The sequence below is a fragment of the Callospermophilus lateralis genome, chromosome 4 (genome assembly GCF_048772815.1).
Source record: "Callospermophilus lateralis isolate mCalLat2 chromosome 4, mCalLat2.hap1, whole genome shotgun sequence".
NCBI lineage: Eukaryota > Metazoa > Chordata > Mammalia > Rodentia > Sciuridae > Callospermophilus > Callospermophilus lateralis.
The window spans coordinates 65,765,961-65,793,643 of NC_135308.1; the positions used below are offsets into that span (position 1 = coordinate 65,765,961).

General features: G+C 35.6%; 1 protein-coding gene across 8 annotated transcripts in view; it reads left to right on the top strand.

Moving 5' to 3' along the window:
* Window positions 1-27,683, top strand: part of Erc1 (ELKS/RAB6-interacting/CAST family member 1) — a 532,578-nt gene that overhangs the window by 134,897 nt on the left and 369,998 nt on the right. For 4 of the 8 annotated variants that reach the window (XM_076854010.1, XM_076854009.1, XM_076854013.1 and 1 more), the window contains 3 exons: window positions 3,954-4,109; window positions 5,740-5,832; window positions 9,128-9,295. In XM_076854010.1, coding sequence (XP_076710125.1) covers window positions 3,954-4,109; window positions 5,740-5,832; window positions 9,128-9,295 — 417 coding nt within the window. The remainder of the gene's footprint in view (window positions 1-3,953; window positions 4,110-5,739; window positions 5,833-9,127; window positions 9,296-27,683) is intronic. The other 4 variants (XM_076854011.1, XM_076854016.1, XM_076854012.1 and 1 more) reach the window with 2 other exon arrangements.

A 27,683-nucleotide genomic window follows, 5' to 3' on the forward strand; every position in this document is an offset into this window, starting at 1 on the left:
ATGGTTTTACCTCATTCACATTCACCATAGATTTATTTTGCATGTTATTTCCTGATCCCTGTTGATACCTAAGAAAAAAACATGAATGTACCTATTTACATAATTGTTCTTTTACTCATATTTTGACAAAACAGGGAAATGTAATTGTATTAGTTAGCAGTGAGTCTGTTTTAAGTGTGTTAACCTTGTGTTGAGATACAAGAGATTCTGGTGGACCAAAGGGATCAAGTGTATGTTATGCTGAACTCATAACCAAAATAGTTGAGTTCCTGAGAATGCGGCATGAGCTTGGGAGAATTATGAAGACCTGGGATAGTCTTTGGGCAAATAGGAGAAAGGATGATCCTCAGTGAAACAACTCAGTAATCGTCAAGGGAGTATGGTTTTCTCTTCTTCTCTTTCCTTTATTATCCCTTCATCTACCCGCTTTCTTCCTTTCCTCCTTTATTTCTCTGCCCCCTTCCTATTTTCTGCCTCATTTTATTTCTCTACCTTTTTCTTTTTCTTTTTTTTTCTTTCTTTTTTCTTCACTAGTAGAGGGTCAAGGAAGAATTACTGTATTGCCCTAGGGTCTGAGTTTCACTGTGTAGATAGAGCAGAATGATTGGGATGCAAATGAATTGAGGGTGATAAGAAGTCCTGGACTGCCGCAGTCTGGCTGGGCACAAAATCAGGAGCCACTCAAGCAGGAACAAACTTTATTTTTTGAAACTGCCGCCAATACCCTGTACGAGCCCGGGAAGATTGCCGATCAACGCACATGGCGTTCTCCCGGATCCCAAGAGGAAGTTCCTCCTCCGGAATTCCCTCCTACTGCACTTCCCCAACCAATGGGAATTCTCCAGGAGTCCTGTAGAAGGCCGAGGTGGACAGCAGGAGTCCAATATCCATATGAATGCAAATCTTAACATAATCATATCATCTCAATGGCTAGCTGGTGTCACCTTTCAACCAAAAATGCCATGTATCATATTACTTGGCTGTGGCTCTTAGCACTGGACTATACCCTATATATAGAAGAAAGAAGATTCACATGAACTCACAGTTTGGAGAAAATGTGAATATTAGGAAAGTGAGGTTGAAGAACATAAATAACCAGGGCAAGGGTGTGTCAGGCCTGGGAAGAGAGGGCTGGGTGATGATGGGATCGGATCCAGTGTATGGTCCTGTAAACTAATAGCTAAAATGGACTGGAAGATGAGGTTATTGGAGTTGTGGCTCTCAAGGATTTCTGACATTGAAATCCTAGGTGATGATTGACAACAGTGGCAATTAAAGGAAAGGCTGTGAACTTGTGCCACAGACTTCATAAATCCGAGGGAGTGTTTGAGAAGTCCCTAGATGGCAGTGTGAGGAAGATGGAGTAAAAAAGGACCTGCATATGAAGGAAACAGCATGACAGAACCAAGAGAATGCTAACCCTTTACCCAGGCCCTTTGTGGAGCAGAGAGATTATTGGAGAGAGTTTAGGGAAATTATATCCTTTGGGAAGGCCAGATTTTACTTGGAATAGGGAGACAACCTTTGAAAGTTGAGGTCCTGGGGAATTTTGCAAGAAGTAGAGTATTTCATCAGGCCCAGTAGTGTTGCTTGATCAATGATGGGGGAGCCAGGGCCAGGGAAATAGAGCATGGGAAGGCAAAAATATTTATTTAGTTATTACACATTCTAGGAGTGAGAAATCTGTTTGGAGTAACTACCCTCAAATAAATCCAGACTTGGTACCATTTGAGTATTAGGCATTACTTTTCTCATCTGATTTCAGACAACAGCTTGGCAGATTTTTTTTTCTGGATAGCCAGTGTCTGCCTCATGGTTTTCAGAGCTGCAGTTTCTTTCTGGGAAGTAGCTTTCATGATGCATGGTTTGGTAGCCAGGGTGCTGATTTGGTCAAGAGCTGCCTTTCTGTCATTGTTTTGGGAAGATAGGGGAGAGGATGGATAAGGTGTTTTGGCCAGGGCCATGTAGAGGCTTTGTACAGGTAGGATCTGCCATGTGATGTGCAAAGCTGGATTTCTTACCTAAGGCTCTGTTGTCTTTTGTGGAACCCTAGTTTTGCTAGAAAAGTCCCTTCCTCCCTCCCTCCCTCCCTCCCTCTCTCTCTTAAGTTGGTTCTCTTTTTTAACCCCCAGTGGAAACCTACATTTCACTTTCTTTTAGTCACATGCTCATGGATAGTATTTTAGTCATTTTTTAGGGAATTGTATCCTGATACTTACAGAAAAATTTATAGTAAGCTTCCAAAAGGGAATTTCAGATAGTGCAATTAAAGTAGTACTCTTATGGCTTGGGAGATGGCATGAGGCTGACTGTTTTTAAATGAATAAACCATAATCCTGGTTGAAGTTGAATTGTTGTTTAAGTGTGTTGTTTTCAATACATTTAATTTTGAACAAAATACAAATTTTGACTAGATTATTTTTTTCAGATATATATTTTTAAAGGTATTACAATAAGTGATACAAGGGCACTTTCCTATTCCTCTTGTCCTTAAACCTGAAAATAACTAGCTGTAGTTGTCTCATGACAGATCCTTAAACTATTTGATCTTCATGCTCTAGGAATTAAGATGGCAAGGAAAGCCAACTAAGAAATCCTTGAGGTAAATGGGAAAGGAAATTAATTTCAAAGTTTTTTTTTCTAAAGCCTTAAGTAAAATAAACTGTACTTAATTTAGACTCTTTATGGTCTCTATTTCTTAGGCAAATAAGTGTGTGTAACAACAGATGTGAAACTATTCATTCCATGCAGGAATTTTCATGTAATTGATGCTTCAGTAATCTGGGGATAAATTAGATACTCTGAAAAACAAAATCAAGAAATTGAATATAGAGGGATCTAATACTAGAAGGTGATATTTGTGGTAAGGATGATTATTTACAAGAACAGGGATTTTTATTTACTTATTTTTTTTCATAGAAATAATTTTATTTATTTTATTTTTTAATTTGTTTTAATGAGTTACACATGACAGTACAATGACCTTGACATATCATACATTTGAATTAGATGGGATATAATATCTCATTTTTCTGAGTATACAGGTTGCAGAATCATATTGGTCAGGCATTCACATATATACACATAGTAATAATAATGTCTGTTTCATTCTACTATCCTTCCTATGTCCCCAACCCCATCCCTCCCCTTCCATCACTTCTCTCTCCCTAATCTAGGGTAACAATATTCTTTTTGTTTTCCTTCTCACATCTTCATACATGTATTTTGTATTATTTATTTTTGAGACAAGATTCTCGCTATGTGGCCCAGCTGGCCCTGAACTCTAAGGCTGAAGTGATCCTTTTGTCTCAGCCTTCTTGAGTAACTGGCATTATAGAGATGTGCTAATGTGCCCAGTTTTTAAAAAATTATTAAGTATTTCAAATGTATGGAGTAGAGAATAACATTGCTAATATTATAAAAAGCACCTGTTAATATAATCATACCTTTATTTTTCTGAAACAGAATGTTATAAAATTTTTACTACACATATACAGTTACATGCATTATTATAAATCTTTGAAACCTTCTTACTCCTTTTCCCTCTTTGTGGGGAACTATGCCTTATAGGGGTCACTAAGTAAAACGATAAACTACTGGAACTAGAAAAGCCTTTACTGCCCCCACACACCAGAAATTTGTCAACTCATAAAGTGCAAAGAAACTCGAACCATTTCTCCATTGCTTCTACTTCTTTAGTGATCTTAATTTTGATCAAAAGGGTCTAGAACTAGAGGAAGAGATACAGAAAATCTTTTTGTGGATATGAGAGTCCTCCTCCCCTCACCCAGATGACTATAAAGGAGGTATTTTAGAAGCAAGTCACCAAATCTGGCAGCATTTTTTGTATATTTATTTATCTTTATTAATTTTAACATTTAAAAAGACCTGTTAATTTAGTTTCTCTGAGTTTTTGTGAATACTCTAATGTTTGACTCTTCTGTTGTCCTCAGGATTCAAAAATTTCCTCTATGGAGCGTGGGCTCCGGGACCTGGAAGAGGAAATTCAGATGCTGAAATCAAATGGGGCTTTGAGTACTGAAGAACGGGAGGAAGAAATGAAGCAAATGGAGGTGTATCGCAGCCATTCTAAATTTATGAAAAACAAGGTAATGGTGCATGATACTACTATAGCTCATAGGAGTGATGTGAAAGGTTGATGCATATTTTTACCTCTTTAGTAATGATAAAGATCTACTTTATTGTTTTATCAGACATTGGGGAAGCATTCTTTTAAATGGAATTTTCCCAGAATTAAGGTCAAAATTACTGATATCATACAGTTATTATAAGCTTTTATTTAAAAGAAAAGTACTTGTATGAGACAAAGTATATATTTTTATAATTTAACTTATCCTATCTATAAGTACTTTTTTTTTTTTTTTTCCGAGAGAGAGAGAGAGAGAATTTTTATTTATTTATTTATTTTTTAAGTTTTTTTCTGGCAACATCTTTGTTTGTATGTGATGCTGAGGATCGAACCCAGGCCGGGGATGTGGCTCAAGCGGTAGCGCGCTCGCCTATATCCAGATGTGTTTTTCTTCATTATATGAAACATCCGGTTCTCTACCTCTTGTGAAATATTTTAAGTCAAAATCCCAAGAGGCTGAATCCAGCTTGTTTTTTTTCCTCCTTCCTGAAATGGGTTAAATGAAACTGTGTTTCCCCTTTAAATACAGGAAAGCTCTGTGCTGTATCCCTTGGAGAAGGTCCATTTGCCCCCAGGTTTTTTTGCTTCCCATCTCCATTTCAGGCATAGTGTAATAACATAGGTACCATGGAGACTTACTTGACAGTATGTGTTTTAAAATCAGTCACATTATTTCTTCCTTATATCCAAAGTCATTTAATTTGAGTTGATAAACTGTTTAGACAAATTGAAGGATTTAGTTTATTATAGGTATCAGTTTTGTTGTGGTTTAATTAAAAATCACAATTGTAATGGTAGTAAAATTTTAATTTGATAGTATTTCTCGACTGTATTACCCAAATGGATATCCAAGAATTGAAAACTGAAACGTTCACAGTAGTGTAAGAGATAACACCATGGTAACTCCCTCCCGCATTTCTGTTTTTTTGTTGTAGTACCCACACCTGCTTTGTATGTCTGTAAAGTATTTCCTTACTATTAAGAATCTATTATCAGCTGGACGTGATGGCACATGCCTGTAATCCCAATGGCTTGGGAGGCTGAGGCAGGAAGGATCACAAGTTCAAAGCCAGCCTTAGCAATGATGAGGCATTAAACAGCTCAGTGAGACCTTGTCTCTAAATAACATACAAAATAGGGCTGAGGATGTGGCTCAGTGGTTGAGTGTCCCTGAGTTCAATCCTTGGTACCCCCCCCCCCCCAAAAAAAAGAATCTATTATCAATGACATCTGGCAATTTTATGTTAATTTTAGAACTTAAAAATTCACATATCCAGCCTTCTATTAGTTTGGGTTTTTCACTGTTTGACAACAAAATACACTGCAATAAAGTCTGTATGTTTATGTTTTCCATTTGTTGATAGCACATGACAGTTTATTAAAAAAAAAAAAAAAAAACTGAAAAAACCACACACAATCCTGTGAAAACTGAGAAACCTTCTATGTCCCTTTGAAGAGGGAATTAGGGGAACAGATTTAATTGTGTACATGAGTCATTGTTATTTCCAGTGGCCGTTCTGGCTCAAAAGTAGTTAATAAGATGACCTAACTTGACAAGTGAGTGAAAAAGAATAACAATGTCGTGACAGGTAGAGCAACTGAAGGAGGAACTAAGTTCGAAAGAGGCTCAAGGGGAGGAGCTGAAAAAGAGAGCAGCTGGTCTTCAGGCTGAGGTCTTTGCCGTAAGATTTACCTCTTTGTGTGCAGTGATCCCACAGTGGGACCCTGCCAGTTCTGGCTTCTGGGTGGCTTACACTTTCATTCTCTGTGGTTGGCAACTTTGCCCACCACTAGCACTAACCAGCCTGCTTTGTTCTTTAACTGACTCCTGTTCACTAGTTTGACCCAGATGCCACTTTATATGCACTGAGCCCTGTGTTTTCTGGAAGCCCTATAACATGGTTCTTTATTGTTGCTTTTATTCTTCTATGGAAGGTATTTCAAAGCTTGTTTTTTCCCCCAAGCCATTATTACTAGATACTTGTTGATTTATATAAATGGTGGTCTTTTTTCTTCTTACATGCAGGAATTACAGATGTTTTAGGCCCATCACCTAGAGTTCATTTGAATTTGAAATTCTCACGTAGAATACCTCTTATGTAGACATTGCCTTTAAATTCTCTAAGTGATTCTGCAGCAAATGTTATTTTCTTTAGGGCAGATGGATAGAAAATAATTAGCTTATTTCGAGTTATCAGTAAATTTGAATTAGTGTGTGACATATCAAGTATCTAAATCTAGTTCACCCTTCTGTTTAATGAACTTAATATTTCATTTCAAAACATAATAATAAATAATAATAAAATAGCTAATACTAATTTATTATAAGGTCTTTATAACCTTCTGAATTTATCAACCCCAATTTATAGATGAGGAAACCAAGAAAACAGAATGATGCCTAGGAAAAGACAGTTTTTAAGAGTCAGGGTTGGTTTTACACAAGCATTCTGGTTTCAGAAACTATGCTTGTGAGTTCTTCACTATCTACCCTGTATTCACCTTTGTACATACTTGTCAATATGTCAGGAAAACTGCTTATTGAAATAATTGTTGGCTAAGACTGTAATGCAGAATAGAAAAAAATCTTGTGCTAATTTGGTATGTTTGCTGTTTATGAACCATTTTATAGTATTGATAAAAAGCAAACTGTTTTGTTTGAAAGAGTCTAATTTGGCTAATGGTTTGACCATGTCTAGGGGAGAAGATAATCTATTATTTCCTTTATTTTTTTAGCTACTATTGTTCATTTCTGTGTAAATGTTAGGCTAAATGGATTTCATACATTATTTTATTGAATCCCTAAACAATAAAGAGACATTGGTATAATTTCTTCCTGTTACAAGTTAGGAAACCAAAACTTAAAGAGGCAGAGTAATTGCTCAAAGACATAGCTCTCTCAGCCTAACATGTGGCCGATTGCAAAGTCTTGTGCTTGTGACTTTTTATTATTTGCTTTTTGTTCATAATATTCACTCCTCTTCTGAGTCTTTAAGGAAAATTTGTGCTTCTAAATTTCGTTTAAAATATTTTTCTTTCCTTTTTCAGTCTTTCCTGTCAGTATAACTGTATGTGAAGCTTATTCAATAATGCAGATGATGAGGAAACTGAGATTTTATATTTATTTTTGATCCTGTGATTGGAAGTAGCTGGAAATTTGAAGAACCTTTAGGCCATAGTTCTTTACTAAGGAAGTGGTAACACTTTAAACATTTCTTCTGAATATTCATTTATTAAAAAGATGCATTTTTAGTGCAATCAGTGTGTTAGGGATGGGATAATAGTAATGTGAATTATTTATTGATAAAGTGATAGATATATCATCAGTATCTACAAGTACTTGGCCTATAATAAGCATACAGAATGTTGTATGGATGCATAACTTTATTGGTAAACAGATTTCATATGAGAAAATGCTTATTTTTTTTTGTTAAAATGGAAGTCTAAATTAGAAATTTATTTGTAGTGTTTCTTAAAATTTTCTGGTAAAATTTATTGCCTATTGGGAAATTGTTTTTAAAAGCTTTACCTCTTTTACCTGAGATTATTACAATAAAATACTCTAGTATTTAATTTTTTTAAAAAATAAAGGACTTGTGGGATGCAATGGGCTCATGCCTGTAATACCTGCTACTTGGGAGGCTGAGGCAGGAGGATCACAAGTTTGAGGCCAACCGTAACAACTTAATGAGACCCCATCTCAAAATAAAAAGGGCCTGGGAATGTAGTTAAGTGGCATTGCATCCTTGATTTCAGTCCCCCGTACTAACAGAAAGAAAAAGGAAAGGACTTTTCATTTAATCAGTGATAATGAAATTACTGACTTTTTGTTTAATTTATACTTTCAACAATGTCTTTTAGTACCTTGCTGGGTGGTAGACTTAATATAAAAGCGGATCTAATTTCTGTTTATTTGGTTTACATTTAGAATAAAAGACTTTAAAAAATTCTTAAAAACAATAGGGATATAGAGGAAATGTTTGAAAGAAAGTATCTTCTAGTTAAGAGAGATTTTTATGAGATAATGAATGGCATCAGTTGATTTATGGATTACCCTTTCAGAGTAACAAACTTAAATTACACATGTAGGTTTTTACAGAGAGATTTAATGCATTAACTTTTATCCGTTTTGATGGTATGACATATTGTAGGTGATAGAACTTTATAGATAGAATCTTTTTTGTCAAGTTTTATACACAACAAAAATTATACAATTTTAAAAAACACATGTCTGTAATAACTTGTAACACTGAAAGAAACAGTTTTTAAGAAAAGGCTTTTATGAAACTTGTTTGAGAACGAGAATAAAACTTAACAAAAAAGTAGAGATGCAGCACTACCTTTTGAATTTAAATAGTAGTATCAGGAGGTTTCTTTTTTCCTTCTGTTATATATGTTCATTAATCTAACGTTTGATCCATTACATTCTAGAGAGATCTGACTTAATAAAATGGAAACTGCTTTTTTAGAACAGTGGAGTTTAGGTGCATACTGCTATCTTATAGTTATCTAATTGAGTTGGAAATTTTTTTCCATTTCTTTACTAAAGTGAAACCCTTTATTTAGAAGACAACAAATGAAAAGTGGAAATTTCCCTCTTTGTTGAATAAGCTTCATTTTTAGGGGATGTGGAGGTGGTGGTGGGATCCAACATAAGATGATGGAAAGGAGATGAATATGTTGTGTCTTATTGATTGATTGATTGATTTACCTACCTACCTACCTACCTACCTTACCTTACCTTACCTTACCTTACCTTACCTTACCTTACCTTACCTTACCTACCTACCTACCTACCTACTGTGCTGAGAAATGAATCAGGGCTTTGTGCCTGCTAAGGAGGTGCTCTACCATTGAGCTACACCCCAGGCTTCTGTCTTAGTTTTATATCTTGTGATTTAGATTTGTCAGAGGTCAAGATGAGAGGTCTTTTTTTTTTTTTTTTTAATTTGATTGTTTTGTTTTTTTTTTCTTCCCCAGATTGGCCAGGTGAAACAGGAGCTGTCCAGAAAAGACACAGAACTACTCGCCCTACAGACAAAGCTAGAAACGCTCACAAATCAGTTCTCAGACAGTAAACAACACATTGAGGTGCTGAAGGAGTCCTTGACTGCTAAGGAACAAAGAGCTGCCATCCTGCAGACCGAGGTAAAGGGATTCTGGGATGCATGTGGAATTGATACCTTAACATCTTTTCAAAAGTGCTATTTTTTAATGTTTAGATTTGGAAAATATGAATAATGTTACAATTTATTCTTCAGCAGAGTGATCATTTATTGTACTAAAATCTAACCACCTTGTTCCACTTGTTCTTAGCTCTAACAAATTAAAACTGTGCTATTTATTTACAATTTTAATATTTTAGACTTTTAACAAGTTTGTACTTTAGAGTATATTCTAAATATTCAAATGAAAGGATACTTATAAGAAAGAAATAATTGCATTAGAATCCTTAATTCTCATCCATTGTAAATTGTCATTAGTATCAATGAGGTTAGTTACCCTGTGTTTGGATTATATGCAAAACATCCTTAATTTTTAATATTATGAATAGTTTTATGTAGGCAAGTTGTAGAATCTGTAAATGTTCTAAATACATGTAGTTTTGAACTATAGATCATTACACAGTGTCTTTTCATGTATATCCTGTTTGAAAATAAACAGTGTTTTCAGAAATCTTAGATTATCTCATCTATTGGCCCTCACTTCGGGGAGGAGTAAGTAATCCCAGGGAAATTCTCATCTGTTGTATTTTCAAGGATCAAAGACAAGGAATTGGTGTTCTTATTTGGATACTGTCTTAATAAAAATATTTTTAAAAGATCTCAGTGAAATAGATATAATTTAGTTAGGAATAGGGAGTAGTTCTGTATAAAAGAAAGATAAAGCATATAATGTAGATTAATTTTTTTAAAAAACAACCAGACAATAGATAAATAAGGGCATAGTTTAATGGAAAAAGGAACGTGGAGGAAAAAGAATAAAAGCATCATAGTTTTGGACAAACAGAATCTTCAAGTATGGAGGAATGGAAAAAGACTTGGGGAAGGGACTGAAACTATTTCATGTTGTATTTTTTTTTTGTCTTTATAGTTTCACGCTTTGTGGAAAATGAGAGATTTGTTGATATAGTTGACATTTTCTTATAATTCACATTTTTTCTTTTAAAATCATATTTCATTTTATCATGTTATCAATTCCATTCTACCTCAGAGAGAGATTTGGGTATAAAATCACAAGGTGCAATAAAGGTTAAGGCTCTAGAGTCATCTTTTTTGAGTTTGGACTTTTATCTTTACCACTTGCTTACTAGGTGCATGATCTTGGGTGTGTACTTAACTTCATGGTGCCTCTCTTGCCACATTTATAACATGAACTGAGTAGTAGTATCAGCTCCTAAATTTGATCTTAAAATTAAGCTAGTTATTCATGTCTAGTACCAGGAACATCGTATGGTGTTTATATATAGTTATTGTCATCATCATTATAATAAAATCGGCTCATATATATAAACTGTTAGGATTGTTAGGAGAACATAGTTGGTTTTCTTTTATTGGCGTAAATTTGTTTTGAAGATATGCTTTTCATGTATTTATTGGGCTAAATTTAGCTTTATTCACAGAATTAGAAATTTAAAATCATCTGGAAAATATTACCCACAAAGTTATTAGTTTATAGTTTTATTAAGAAAAAAAAAAAAAAAACTTCAGAAACTTGTACATGCAGTACTACAAAAGACTCAGAAGAGGGTGCCAGTATCTTAGAGGTGGTCCCTGCTTTTAGGTTTGCTACTGTGATAGCTTTGGCTGGAGGCAGCAGGTGTGCAAACTAGAGAACGAAGCAGTTGGCTAATGATAATGCAAACATTTAAAAGCTTGTCACAGCCTAATAAATGACTTTTCCCCCTTGGCAATCCATCCTTCTCTTTCTACCCAACTCAAATAATGTTCTTATTAGCTAGGTCTCACACAGATGGGCGTGTGATTGGTTTCTTGTACCATAGAGAATAAAGACTGTATTTGTTGTCATTCTTGAATGGTTTTTATATTTGTTTTTAACTATTATGGGAGAAGCTGAGCCTCAGTGGATTCCCCCAGTTAAGTTATTAGGACAACTGCTCAAATATAACCATTTCATCCCTATTTAAGAGTATGAAAGCTAACTTCTCTTTGATTTGGGGTTGATTTTAAGATTGTATTATGATTATTTATTAGCATTTACATAAAAGTGACATTTGACAAGAGTCACTTTTCCCAATGCAATTTCCCGGGTTAGAGCCCAATAAAAGGCAGTTCATCCCAGTATTTTGAAAGTTACTTTGTATTTCTATATTTAAAAAATTTTTTTGTAGTTGTAGATGGACAGAATGCCTTTATTTTATTTGTTTATTTTTATGTGGTGCTAAGGATCGAACCCAGTGCCTCACACAGTGGCAGGTAAGCACTCTGTCACTGAGATACAGCCTCAGCCCTCTGTATTTTGCTCTTAGTTGATTTTTGTTCTCTTCTTGGTAGCTATCCTAGGTTCAGTCTAAATCACTTAAAAAATACATATATATTTTATATATGAAAAAAACATGAGTCATAGGACTTTTTTAAATTAAAAAAAATTTAAGGAAAAAAGAGGTATGAGAAAGGACCTGTTTGGCCCACTCTCTTCCCTACTGTGGGCAGTTGGGTTGAGACCCTTAGGTGTATAATGAATGCAAAATTGCTACTATCTTATAAACATCTCTTTTAATCTATTAACCTTCACAGAAACACTCTGGATTTAGTAAAATAGAGGTTAAAAGCATGGACTTTGAATCAGACCTGGGCTTAAAGCCCATCCTCCCTCTGTGTTCATTCCTCTGTGACCATAGATGAGTTTCTTCACCTCTTTAGGACTGTGTATCCTCAGCTGTAAAAATAAGTATAATGACATTACCAACTTGCTGAAGTGTTGAATTATGTAGCTCTTTTCTGAATATGGAAGGAAGCTTAAATTCGGTGGGTTAAAAATGTTTTAAAACACTTTATAGCAGTTCGATTTTATCTCTATTTTATTTGCTCCTCATAGTAATGGTGTGGGTTAGACAGGGTAAGTATTATTTTGCTTTTATAATTGAGGATTAGATGAAGAAGTTGTTAGTTCACTGTATTTAATACTACTGTTGGGGCTACTCTGACTAATAATCCTGGACTTTTAATACTGATAATAATATTCTCAGTAACTTTCCAATTTATGCCCACTTTTTATTCCTAAATCTTAATGCCATATTATAAGCCTCTCACTAAATTCAATATGCAAAGCTAATTTTATCAATAAACTAAAATAATATTGATCTTGCTGTCTCAGCATGATAGCATTTTTTCTTCTCCAGGAAATTGTGTTTTGAAATTCTGTTTATTCAAGATGAGTATTATTATTAGAGACAGTAGGAAGAAGTCATATTTTTTTCTGCGGTGGGACACAGGATCACCATCCAGCACAAAGTAAATAATTGCTCTAGCTCTAGGATTTCCAGATACTAGCTAAGATGTTAGGATGCTGTTCTTTGATATATTCGGTCTGTTTGCAGCCCCAACCCAATGTCATGGTATGCTGCCTCTTAAGATACAGTTCTGGCTTTCTTAGCACCAGAGGGCATTTTTGGAGGTCACTTAGTCTTTCCATAATTAAAAAGTATGTCTGATTATAAGTAACATTGAGTGCTTTCCATAGTTAAAAAGTATATTTGATTATTTGTAACATTGAGTGCTTTCTGTGTACCAGGTAGAGTGTGTATACTTTCATTTGTTTTTTTCAGTTAATCCTTAAGGTACCCTTCTAAAAAATAGAAGACTCTTCAAAGCAGTGGGAATACAGTGGTGAATAAAATAGACTGATGATTGTATCTGTATGAAACAGCTGCTTAGAATAAGAGAGAACTAGGTCCCATGACTAGAACAGAGTTTGGAATCTTTTTCAGGTGACTATGTTTTGTCTCAGATGCCCTACTGTGAGAACTGCTGGTCTTGGATGAATTATGGGGTGAGGTTTGGGACAGGTGCTGTGGGGGTAACTTAGGCTTGACATTAAGCGTGCTTGTGTAGGTAGACTGGTCAGCTTCTGAGTGTTCCTTCTTCTCAGCATCCCTTATATATCTGAGGGTACAGCGTATCTTTAGAAAAAAGAGCTTTATCTGAACAGAAGTAAAGATTATTAGACTATAGGTTCCTTGATCTGGGAGGCTTACTTCCTATAATCACTCCAAATTATGAGTTGGCAATGCTCACAGTAGTAATGGGATAATATCTTGTTTGTGGGAAGAGGTACATAATGTTAAACTTAGGAAGTTGACAAGAAAATGTGAGTGTAAAGCACGGCTCTTAATATACCAGAAGAATCTAAATGGAGCATATGAGTTTTAAATCAGCAGAATAAAACTCAGTTTTCTATTTGTAGAGAAAAGAATGTGGGATAGAGAGAAAGAATAATGATGGTGTATAGACATTATGAAAAAAAGATGACTAAAATAAAGTATGAATAATGGGAGAGGCGGTAAATTCAAATGAGTTATGCTTAGAGTAAAATATTAGTTGTCAATAAGAATTAAACAGATAAATTGAACAGGTAAACAGAAGCAGCAAAACTAAAAATATAAAGAAAGTATTTTTTTTTTCCTTTTGGTTGCTACTGGGAATCAAACCCATGGCCTTGCACATGCTAAATAAGTATGTGCTCTACTATGGAGTGAAATCCCCAGCCCAAGAAAAAAACTTAAAAAATAAAAAGTTTTATATTGGGAAAATATGTTGCTATTAATCTGATTTACCTTAATAGTAATTATATTTTTAGGCAAGTAAGTTATAAGATATACAGAACAATGTTATATTAGAGGAAAAATAGATAAAAAAAATATAATGATTGGGAACATTTATGCATCTAACAACATTGTGTTTAAGTATATAAAGTAGTAATAAGGAGAAATAAATGAATCATCTGTTGTTGTAGTTGGTCATTTGAACATGCTCCTTTCAGAATTTGGTCAAATAAACAAAGAGAAGCAATAATTTAGAAAATTACAATAAACATTGATAAACTGAGACTGATATAAAATCTTGCATTAACAAATAGAGAATAAACAATATTTTCAAGAACTTATTGGACAGTCATAAAAATCAATGATGTACACAAAGGAGACTTGAAAATTCCCAAGAATCAAAAGTCAAATAGACTGTGTTCTCTTGTGAAGCAGCAAAATGAGAAATCACTTATAAAGAATTGTAACACAAAACCCAGATAAGTCTGGAATATGAAACATATTAGTGAAATGACTTGTGCGTTAAAAGAGAAATACATACATTTTAGAAATGATACTGAAAGAACTAAATATGAAAATCTATGGAATATAAAGTAAAAAAAGCCTACAGGAATAGGTATTCATTTTTATATTCAAAGTGTTCTAAAAGGTAGTAAAAAGCAAGGAAGCCCAAGAATCTACAGTATATAAGGAAAAAGATATAGTATAATACTATATCTATATTTTATTATACTATAAAAGATATAGTATAATACTGCAAGTATATTAGTTCTCCCTAAGTGTGTGTGTGTGTGTGTGTGTGTGTGTGTGTGTATGTATGTATGTATGTATTTTGCAATTCCTATTAAAATATCAAGCAACACTGTAGAACAAAGTAGTAATGGCATAGGATAGAGCAGGTAGACTAATGAAAGAAGAGATTATGAAATCAGAAACATTTTTATGGAGGGAATATTATTATCTAGTGTGAAGTAAGTGTTGAAAAACTGACATACCATATGAAAAATAAAGTAGGCCATCTATTTCATGCCAAATAAAACAGTGAATTCTACATTTATTAATGCCTCAATATGAAAGAGAATATATTACAAAGCTAATAAGTGAAAATGTTGGATAGGACTATCTTGGATAGGATATCTTAAATGATTCCCTCAAATTTAAGAATTTTTGTTCAAGAAGGAACACCATTGGCAAAGTCCACAAATGGGTGGCTGATGGAGAGAAAAATTTTCAGTGCTTCCCAAGATAATAAGGAATAATAGGGAGTAGAGAAGGAAGTGTGTTCGAATAGGCAGTTAACAGAGAATAAAACCTAAGGGTTAATAGATATACCATGACATCTTCAATCTAATGAATAAACAAAAATGCAGATTTTAAAGACAATGAAATACTACATTCTATTCCTCAAATTGATAAAAATTAGAAAATGAGATAACTTCCAGTGCTTGTGAGGATTTCAGGAAACAAGAACATAAGTAGCATAGTTGTACTCAATAATCTTACTCCACAATAGGTTTTCTAGAGAAACTTTCTCACTAATGCATGATTGTAAGGATGTTCACTACAGCATGGTTTAGGGGATCAGGGAATTGAAAGCAGCCTAAGTGTTTATCACTAGGGCATTAGGTAAAAAATATAATAGATGTATAACATGGAATACTATGTAAAAATCAGAAAACAGTGTCCCCCAAATGTATTTATTTGGACTGTTGATGATATATATATATATATATATATATATATATATATATATATATATAAATATATATAATCTTTATTTTACATTTATGTGGTGCTGAGGATCCAACCCAGTGCTTAATGCATGCTAGGTGAGCACTCTACTACTGAGCCATAACCCCAGCCCTTGATGATATATTTTAAAAGTAAGAAACAGGATGAGGTGTATCATTAATATAAATGAAAATGCACATATATAAAAATCAACCTTGTAGCAGTGGTGCACACCTGTAATCCTAGTGGCTTGGGAGGCTGAGGCAGGAAATTTGCTAGTTCCAAGCCAGCACCAACAATTTAGTGAGGCCCTAAGGAACTTAGTGAGTAGGGATGGGGATGTGGCTCAGTGGCTGAGCACCTCTGGGTTTAATCCCTGGCACCCCCTGTCCAAGAACACCTTGTATATTTCCAAGATGCATAATATACAAGAACATTAAATACTCTAGAATAACTGCATATTGAAGGAGTAAGGGCACTGAACATAAAATGGAAATATAATAATAAAATTAGAGTAGAATTGCATGGCTCAGTGGTAATTTTTACATGAATTGAGAATAAGAGGATTTTAGTACTTTCTCTTCCTGGACTTCAGGGTAAAAGGATCTCTCTTCATGTATGTTTGAGTTTGAATTGCTCTTGAGGGATGTGCTTTGAACATGGTGCACACAGATTCTCACAGGTAAAGCCCTGCTTAGAATCAATTTACAGCTCCAAATTACTTAATCATCTATGGAGTGTAATCTACCCTGTCAGGTAAGAGCAGATAGAGTGATTAGACCCTTTTGAACATTGGATAATAGAATGAGACTATAAAATAAATTATTACAATTAAAGTTGACTAGTGAGTGTGGCAGCACTCTTCAGAAAGGATGATCACATATACCTTGTTGGGATGTTGTTTCAAGATTGTTGAGAGTAAAAGATGATGCAGTGTAGCAAAGGAAGCTCTCACTGTTTCATATAGTGTCTTTAAATTTTGGCTTTGCCTCTTATTTTCATTCAAAGTTTAGACATTTTATGTCCTAATTTTTTCTTCTGTGAAAATAATTATAGAGCTACTCATAGTTTTATGATGAGTTAATATATGAACATAGTAATAATCAGAAAATATTAAATTATCATGACAGGAGGGAAGGATTTAAAACATGATCAAAGAACAAAACACTATAAATAATATTAGCATATTTTGAAAGACCAAAACAGGATTTTAAATGTGAAATATGTTGTAACTAAAGTTGAAAACTTAGTGTAATAGTTTAGTATATTATAGATTAGAGAGTGCTGCAGGAAAGTTAGTGAATTGGAACTTAAAACTGGTGATATATTATCTAGAGAACAATAGGGAAGGGTAAAAAGGTAGATATTTAAAAAGAAAATTCCATGGGAATAAAGGCCATTTTATATCTATGGGAGTTTCAGAAGGAGAGAATAGAAGGCAATTTTAGTTTTCATTCTTTTTTTGGGGGGGCGGCGGTGATGCTAGGGAATTGAACCTGAAACTTTCAGGAGACAACCTTAAAAGACAGTTGTCAGTAATTTTTCAATTTAGCTAAATGTGGTGGTATACACCTGTAATCCCAACTACCTACTAGGGAGGCTAAGGCAGGAGAATGGCAGGTTGAGCTCACCTTGGGCAAATTATTAGTATATATACACACATATATATACACACACATATAAATAAATAAAATGTGATATATTATATATATACACATATAGAAATAGAAAAAAAATTTAACTTAATACAGGAATGCTTTCTTCAATTTAGATAGCAACAAATTATGCCTGAGCAGGAAGCTATTTATGCCTACAAGTATCATCATGAAACCCTGGATAAGCATTTCCTACAAAGGACTGACAGTTAGACAATATCAAATTATTCATTAGCAATAATAGTTGTGAGAATACAGTAGAGTAGAATCTTCAAAGTTTAAGGAAAATCATTGGCAACTCAGAATTGTGGATCCAAATAGCTGTCATTCTTCAGTGAAAAGTAAAATAAAGACAATTTTCCAGACTAACAAACTGAGCAGTTTAGTACCTATGGATCCCTGTATGAGGAACTGCTGTACTAAAGGAAGAAGCAAGCTGGGTACATTGATGCATGTCTATAATCCCAGTTTGAGCCCAGCCTTAGCAACCTAGCGAGGCCCTAAGTATTTTAATGTGACCTGTCTAACAAAAAAAAAAAAAAAAAAACAACAAAAAAAAAAAAGGTCGGGGTTGCACCTGAGCTCAATCCCCAGAACTGGAAAGAAGAAGAAAAAAACAAACTGTTTCCAGAAGGAAAGAGTGAGATACAAGAAAGAATAATAGACAAAATAACATTAATTTAATAAGTAGAAAAAAATCAAATGTCACTCTAAATATTTGTACAGACATTACAGAGATAGTGCCATTAAGGCCAAAACTCCCAAATCAATTGAAGTGTATTCAAAAAAGATGATGAATTTCAGAGAAAGAGCATAAAAGGAAGAGCTTATCTATTGTGTCTGGTTGTTGGTAGATGATAGAACAGGCAAAATTTCACATCTAGATTGTTTCTAGCTACCCTGTCAAGAAGAAGGACTGGATAGAGTAGAATATAAATTTAGACAGGAGCAAAATGAAATGAAATGAAGCCTAAGATGTGTGAAAAGAGAAACTGTAAGGAAGCATTAAAGAGATCTATTACCTTGCTACTCAAAGTGCCCAGAGACTTACCTAAGAGCTTCTTGCAAGGCAGAATCTTGATCCTCACTTCAGATTTCCTGAATCAGAGCCTTCATTCTAACAAGTTCCCCAATTTGAGAAATACTGTAAGATTGTCTTTTAGCTAGGACAGTTAAAATCCAGAGGCAAGTAAAATTAATGATTTGATACTGATTATCATTGATGAATCATGAAGATGAGAGTGTTTTCTGAGAATGGATTTGAGCTGATGTCATTTTGAGTTTCAAAAAGGGAAGAGAAGATGGCCACATCTGTGCATAGCCTAATCTTTCCCCAAAATCCACCATTAGAATGGAATATTAGAGGGAAGGTTTGTGAGGTCCTTAAAGTAGAAGTGATCATTCAGAGCCAACATAAAAACTAGATCATCTCAAACTAACTTTATGTTCTTCTTTGATAGGATTTCTAGACTGGAAGATCAGAAGAATATGGAAGATATACAGTAAATCTGTACTTGTTGGAGGCACTGTCAGGGCAGTATATGGATGGATTAGCTTATAATTAGGTTTCTTCACATTTGAAAAATGAAGCTGGGTACAGTGGTATATGCCTGTACCAGTACTTGAAAGGCTGAGACATGAGGATTCCAAGTGAGGCCAGCCTATCTCAGAATAAAAGAGAAAAGATTGGGTATGTAGCTCAGTGTTAGAGTATTCCTGGGTTCAATACCCAGTACCAACCAACCAATCAATCAAATAAATACAAAACAAAACAAACCTCTCTCACTTATCTGTAAAATGACTTTTCCAGAAATTGTATTTAATGATATGTTAGCCTACATGTAAATTCCTGATAGAATCTAATACCTCTCTAAATGTGACTCTTTCTTATTTATATCTTTTTTTCCATTTACAACTAAACAATATATATATATATATATATATTTTTATTTTTATTTTTTTCATCTTTCATACATTTGATTCAAGTGAGTTATGCATTTCCATTTTTACCCCAAATACAAATTGCAGAATCACATCAGTTACACATTCACAATGTTTACATAATGCCATATTAGTGACTGTTGTATTCTGCTGTCTTTCCTATCCCCTACTATCCCCCCTCCTCTCCCCTCCCATCTTCCCTCTCTACCTCATCTGTTGTTGTTCCGTTCTCTCCCTCCCCCCCCCTTTCCCCTCACAACCTCATATATGTGATTTCGTATAACGATGAGGTTTCCTTCCGTTTCCATGCAATTTCCCTTCTCTCTCCCTTTCCCTCCCATCACTCGTCTCAGTTTAATGTTAATCTTTTCCTCATGCTCTTTCCCCCTGTTCAGTTCTTAGTTGCTCTCCTTAAATCAAAGAAGACATTTGGCATTTGTTTTTTAAGGATTGGCTAGCTTCACTTAGCATAATCTGCTCTAATGCCATCCATTTCCCTGCAAATTCCATGATTTTGTCATTTTTTAGTGCTGCTTAATACTCCATTGTGTATAGATGCCACATTTTTTTTTATCCATTCATCTATTGAAGGGCATCTAGGTTGGTTCCACAGTCTAGCTATTGTGAATTGTGCTGTTATGATCATTGATGTGGCAGTATCCCTATAGTATGCTCTTTTAAGGTCCTCAGGGAATAGTCCGAGGAGGGCAATAGCTGGGTCAAATGGTGGTTCCATTCCCAGCTTTCCCAGGAATCTCCATACTGCTTTCCATATTGGCCGCACCAATTTGCAGTCCCACCAGCAATGTACAAGTGTACCCTTTTCCCCACATCCTCTCCAGCACTTATTGTTGTTTGACTTCCTAATGGCTGCCAATCTTACTGGAGTGAGATGGTATCTTAGGGTGGTTTTGATTTGCATTTCTCTGACTGCTAGAGATGGTGAGCATTTTTTCATGTACTTATTAATTGATTGTATGTCCTCTTCTGAGAAGTGTCTGTTCTGGTCCTTGGCCCATTTGTTGATTGGGTTATTTGTTATCTTATTGTCTAATTTTTTGAGTTCTTTGTATATTCTGGAAATTAGGGCTCTATCTGAAGTGTGAGGAGTAAAGATTTATTCCCAGGATGTAGGCTCCCTATTTACTTCTCTTATTGTTTCTCTTGCTGAGAAAAAACTTTTTAGTTTAAGTAAGTCCCATTTGTTTATTCTTGTTATTAACTCTTGGGCTATGGGCGTCCTATTAAGGAATTTGGAGCCTGACTCCACAATATGTAGATTGGAGCCAACTTTTTCTTCTATCAGGTGCAGGGTCTCTGATTTGATATTAAGCTCCTTGATCCATTTTGAGTTAACTTTTGTGCATGGCGAGAGAAAGGGATTCAGTTTCATTTTGTTGCATATGGATTTCCAATTTTCCCAGCACCGTTTGTTGAAGATGCTATCCTTCCTCCATTGCATGTTTTTAGCCCCTTTATCAAATATAAAAAAGTTGTAATTTTGTGAATTGGTTTCTGTGTCCTCTATTCTGTACCATTGATCCACCTGCCTGTTTTGGTACCAGTACCATGCTGTTTTTGTTACTATTGCTTTGTAGTACAGTTTGAACTCTGGTATCGCTATACCTCCAGATTCATACTTCCTGCTTAGAATTGTTTTTGCTATTCTGGGTCTTTTGTTATTCCATATGAATTTCATGATTGCTTTCTCTATTTCTACAAGAAATGCCGTTGGGATTTTGATTGGCATTGCATTAAACCTATAGAGAACTTTGGGTAATATCGCCATTTTGATAATGTTAGTTCTGCCTATCCATGAACAGGGTACATTTTTCCATCTTCTAAGATCTTCTTCTATCTCTCTCTTTAGGGTTCTGTAGTTTTCATTGTATAAATCTTTCACCTCTTTTGTTAGGTTGATTCCCAAGTATTTTATTTTTTTTGAGGATATTGTGAATGGAATGGTTTTCCTCATTTCCATTTCAGAAGTTTTGTGGCTGATATACAGGAATGCCTTTGATTTATGCGTGTTGATTTTATATCCTGCCACTTTGCTGAATTCATTTATTAACTCTAGCAGTTTCTTTGTCGATCCTTTGGGTCTGTTAAGTATATTATCATGTCATCCGCAAATAGCGATAATTTAAGTTCTTCTTTTCCTATTTTTATGCCTTTAATTTCTTTTGTCTGTCTAATTGCTCTGGCTAGTATTTCAAGAACTAAATTGAATAGAAGTGGTGAGAGAGGGCATCCCTGTCTAGTTCCAGATTTTAGAGGGAATGCCTTCAGTTTTTCTTCATTTAGAATGATGTTAGCCTGAGGCTTAGCATATATAGCTTTTACAATGTTGAGGTAAGTTCCTGTTATCCCTAGTTTTTCTAGTGTTTTGAACATAAAGGGATGCTGTACTTTGTCAAATGCTTTTTCTGCATCTATCGAGATGATCATATGGTTCTTATCTTTAGGTCTATTGATGTGGTGAATAACATTTATTGATTTCCGTATATTGAACCAGCCTTGCATCCCAGGGATGAATCCTACTTGATCATGGTGCACAATTTTTTTGATATGCTTTTGCATTCGATTCGCCAGGATTTTATTGAGAATTTTTGCATCTAAGTTCATTAGAGATATTGGTCTATAGTTTTCTTTCTTTGAAGTGTCTTTGTCTGGTTTTGGGATCAGGGTTATGTTGGCCTCATAGAATGAATTTGGAAGAGCTCCTTCTTTTTCTATTTCATGAAATAGCTTGAAAAGTATTGGTATTAATTCTTCTTTGAAGGTTTTGTAAAACTCTGCTGTATACCATCCGGTCCCGGGCTTTTCTTAGTTGGTAGTCTTTTGATGGCCTCTTCAATTTCTTCTTTTGTTATTGGTCTGTTTAAATTGTGTGTGTCTTCCTGACTCAATCTGGGCAGATCATATGACTTAAGAAATTTATCGATATCTTCACTATCTTCTATTTTATTGGAATATAGGGTTTCAAAATACTTTTTAATTATCTTCTGTATTTCTGTAGTGTCTATTGTGATATTGCCTTTTTCATCCCGTATGTTAGTAATTTGCGTTCTCTCTCTTCTTCTCTTCGGTAGCATGGCTAAGGGTCTGTCGATCTTATTTATTTTTTCAAAGAACCAACTTTTAGTTTTATCAATTTTTCCAATGGTTTTTTTTGTTTCAATTTTGTTGATTTCCGCTCTGATTTTAATTATTTCTTGTCTTCTATATTTGCTGTTGTTTTGCTCTTCCTTTTCTAAGGTTTTAAGATGTAGTGTGAGTTCATTTATTTGTTGGTTTTTTCTTTTTTTGAGGAATGAACTCCAGGAAATGAATTTCCCTCTTAAAACTGCTTTCATTGTGTCCCATAGATTCTGGTATGTTGTGTCTGTATTGTCGTTTATCTCTAGGAATTTTTTGATTTCCTCCTTTATATCTTCTGTAACCCATTGATCATTCAGTAACATATTATTCATTTTCCAGGTGATGCAGGATTTTTCCTTCCTTCTTTTATCATTGATTTCCAGTTTCATTCCATTATGGTCAGATATGGTGCATGGTATTATCTCCACACCTTTATATTTACTGAGAGTCGCCCTATGGCATAATATATGGTCTATCTTTGAGTAGGATCCATGTGCTGCTGAGAAGAATGTGTATCCACTTGATGATGGTTGATATATTCTATATATGTCGGTTAAGTCTAGGTTATTGATTGCGTTATTGAGTTTTATAGTTTCTTTGTTCAGCTTTTGTCTAGAGGATCTGTCCAATGGCGAGAGTGGTGTGTTGAAGTCCCCCATAATTATTGTGTTGTGGTCTATTTGACTCTTGAACTTGAGGAGAGTTTGTTTTATGAACGTTGCAGCACCATTGTTTGGTGCATACAAATTGATAATTGTTATGTCTTGATGGTGGATGGTTCCTTTTAACAGTATCTAGTGTCCTTCTTTATCCCTTTTGATTACCTTAGGTTTGAAGTTGACTTTATTCGATATGAGAATTGCCACTCCTGCTTGCTTCTGAGGGCCATGTGAGTGGTATGATTTTTCCCAACCTTTCACCTTCAGTCTGTGTATGTCTTTTCCTATCATATGAGTCTCCTGAAGGCAGCATATTGTTGGATTTGTTTTTTTAATCCAGGTTACTAGCCTATGTCTCTTGATTGGTGAATTTAAGCCATTAACATTTAAGGTTACAATTGAAATATGGTTTGTACTTCCAGTCATGTTTATTTATTTATTTATTTTAGATTGGTTAGTTTTCCCTCTTTGGTTATTTTTCTCCCCCTTTACTGAGATACCTCCCACTGTTAGTTTTGGGTGCTATTTTTCAGTTCCTCTTCTTGTAATATTTTGCTCAACATACTTTGCAGTGCTGGTTTTCTGGCTGCGAATTCTTTTAGCTTTTGTTTATCGTGAAATATTTTAATTTCATTGTCAATTCTGAAGCTTAGTTTTTCTGGATACAGTATTCTTGGTTGGAATCCATTATTTTTCAGTGTTTGAAATACGTTGTTCCACGATCTTCTCGCTTTCAAAGTCTGTGATGAAAAATCAGTCGTTAACCTAATTGGTTTACCCCTAAATGTAATCTGCCTCCTTTCTCTCGTAGCTTTTAGTATTCTCTCCTTGTCCTGTATGTTAGCTATCTTCATAATTATGTGTCTTGGAGTTGGTCTATTATGGTTTTGGATGTTTGGGGTCCTGTAAGCTTCCAGGATTTGGCAATCCATTCCATCTTTCATCTCTGGGAAGTTTTCTAGTATTATCTCACTTAGTAAGCTATCCATTCCTTTGTACTGATTCTCTGTGCCTTCTTCTATCCCAATGACTCTCAAATTTGGTCTTTTGATGATATCCCATATCTCTTGGATAGATTGCTCGTGAGATTTCAGCATCTTTTCTGTGTTGACTATATTCTTTTCAAGTTGATAAACTTTGTCTTCATTATCTGATGTTCTGACTTCTACTTGATCTAGTCTGTTTGTAATATTCTCATTAGCGCTTTTAATCTGATTTATGGTTTCTTGCATTTCTAAGATTACAGCTTGATTTTTTTTTAACACCTCTATCTCCTGATAAAGCTCATTCTTTGCGGATTGAATTTGTGTGGTTAGTTCCTCTTCAAAATATACTTACAATGCTTGGATTTGCTGTCTCATGTCTTCTCTAATATTCCGTTCCATCTGAATTAGGTATGCCTTGATTTCTTTCCCTGTCCATGTTTCTGATTCTTCTAGGTCCTCCTGTATATTTAGGTTGTCCTGCATTGTTTGTAACCCTTTTTTCCCTTGTTTTTTCATATTGTTCACGTTGCTTTCCAGCTCTGTTTGACTGCTTTGTAACTGCTTTCTCCTATACATTTGTTTTGGCTTTGTATATCTCTGTTGTCTCTCTTTTGTGGTGGGAGATTATGCCTAGAAATGTTGGGCTTTGTTGTACTTTAAAGCTGATTCATTCAATTCATATAAGGCTTCTAGGTTCTGTATGCATATAATGATTTGCTGTTTGTTCTTAGGACTATATGTTTAGGTTGGGTGCTCTGGTGGTACGATGGTTAGTATGTCTTGGCTACTTTAGAGGATTGCTCCACTGAAGGTGGATACTACCAGGCAATTGGATCAGGGTGTTGGTAGTAGCTAGGTATTTAGGAGTCTTATAGACAGCCTCGAGACATTCACCTATTCGCATTTAGACAATTACACGCAATGGAAGATGTAATGCTTGGGATGAGAGTTGGGGGTTAGGGGAATGAAGGTGCTGTTAAAAAGAAAAAAGGATAGAGGGAGAGATAGATTAGAGGGGAATGAAAAGAACAATAAAACTTGAAATGGGATAGAAAGAGAGAAGGAAAAGGGGAGAAAGGAACAGGGAGAGAAGAAGGAGAGAAAAAAAAATATCGACAACAGCAACAACAACAACAACAAAAATTAAAGTCTTAGAGATCCACCTTCTTCTCTTCCAGTAGGCGGAGCTGTGCCCTCCAAGCGGAGCGTCTGCTCTCTACCTGCCGAGAGCTATCTCTGTAGGGCGTCTCCTGGGGGGTCTCTCAGACTTGTCAGTCCAGAGCCATTTCACTTCTCCAGCTCTTAACCCCCTTCCTCCTGCCAGCGTGCCATCCACGTCCTGTTCCCCAGAAGTGATTCCCCCGAGATCTAGTTACACTTGCAGCCCCACCGCGTGTCCCTTTTAAGCCCCAGTGCTGTGGTAAACTGGCGGCTAAGACCTTGGGGGTCACCGCTGGTGATATGGGGGGCTGGGGGTCTGGGATCCCCTCTGCTTCCCTGCGGACACGACCCCTGAGAAGTCAATGAAGTTTCCTGGCTGCTTGTATCAGTATGGGGAGTCACGCACCTGCTAAAGTGGATTCTGTTGGGAAGGAATTCCGCCGGCCGAACTCCGATGACGTCACCTCTGTGCTATGGTGGGCCCCAGGCTCCTTGCTGGAGTGTCCGAGGGGAGGGGTGGGACTGGTCAGGCCCGGTTTGCCTCAGCTCCTGGCTCGTGGAGGCTTGGCTAAAGACTTCTTCCTGCCAAGCTGTGTCTCGGCGTCTAGCAGGACCCAGTCACTTTGACTGCCGGCGGGTGGACGGATCTGCAGCTGTGCCCGTGGTGCGCAGACTGTGGCTAGTGGATCTGGAACTCCGCGTCTCTGGCAGGGTCCCGCTCGTCCGGGTCACACAGACGCTTCAAAAAAATCCTAGTAGCTCCTGGGTGGTCTCTCTTCAGTGGAATTTTGCTAGGAGAATCTCCGTTGGTAGAATCCAAGAGTTATCCTTGCGACTTTATGACCCCATCACTGGGAGTGCATTAAAAGCGCAGCCTCTCTGCCCGCCGCCATGTTGGATCCTTATTTAATATCTTAATTAATGAATTGGGTAGGAAAAAATGAGATGGTAACATGCATGTTAGATTAGAATTTCAGCAATCTGAAAGATCTATAGAGTTGAATTATTGACTAAATCTAGTAGGATTAATTTAATAGCTGAATGTAAAAATATTTATGTACCATTCCTCCCTTGCAAAATATATGCATGTGTGCACACAGGACATTCTACTTAAATAACCCCTGAAAGTCTGTATGGTGGCTGCCACTGCTCCCTCTTTCCCTCCAAAAAAAAAAAAAACTTATTGAAATCTTGTTTTAAAAGTGTCTGGAATAAGAAGGAAGTGATCAGATCACACATAAAATACTGAGTTCTGGGTACAATGATAGACATTGACATATTTAATCATGCTTCAATACAGAGTTCAAAACCATGGCATATTAAGGAACAGTTAAATGGTAGCTTGCAACAGAAATACTCTTTGGGTAAAATGATAGTCTCATGTTATTTGAATGGCTGTTAAGGAGAAGAGAGAGTCCTAATGGGTTGAACTTGGACTAGTGGGTAAAACTATAGAAAAACATTGTATTTTCTACTTCAAGATAAGATATTATTTTGTATTATACCTGTTATAAAGTAGTATGTGGGCAGCCTCATGAAGTGTACATCTGATCATTACTGCTAGTGTTCAAGTATTAGAGATGTCTTGTACAGGTACTTCAGGCTTTGGGTGAGAGATTGAACTGGGTCTTTTAACGGTCCTGTCTATGCTAGTAATCTCAGGGCTTTTATATAGACCTGTAAGGCTTAGTGATCTTAGTCTAATACCAGAATGAAGAAGTGTTACATGTTTGCTTAGGGGGATCAAGGTAGAAGAACCAGACTGGCTGGCCACTCTGCCTATCAGGTTTGAAGAAGCAAAGATAACATTTTTGGCCAGGTATGGAGGTGCACGCCTGTAATCCCAACAGCTTTAGAGCCTGAGGCAGGAGGATCTTGAGTTCAAAGCAAGCCTGAACATCAGTGAGGCGCTAAGCAACTCAGTGAGACCCTAAGCAATTCAGAGAGATCCTGTCTCTAAATAAAATACAAAATAGGGCTGGGGATGTGGCTCAGTGGTTGAGTGCCTCTGAGTTCAGTCCCCTGTTTGTTCAAAAACAAAACAAAACAAAATAACCCCACAATTTTATTATTAATGCTGTATGCTTTGTATAGTCATCACTTCTTTGATAAGGAATTTCAAGGAAAAGTGAGTGGAAAAAACATATTGACATTACTCTTTTAGATTATAAATTGAAAAATTATAGCCTGCTTTTTTTTAAAAAAAAAATTAAGTATAAACAAACAGTATACTGTGGAATGGTGCATCTCTACCCTTGCTGCTATGATTTGAATATAGTTTCTTCCTCTTGAAAGGCGTTTTGGAGTTTAATCCCCATTGTAAAATATTAGGAAGATAGAAACTTAATCTGACTATGGTATTTTGATGTGGGACCTTCAGGAGGTGATTAGAGTTCGATCAGATCATCAGCATGGAACCCCTGTGATTGAATCCTAGTGGCTTATAAGAGGGAGAAAAACCAGAGGACATATACACAT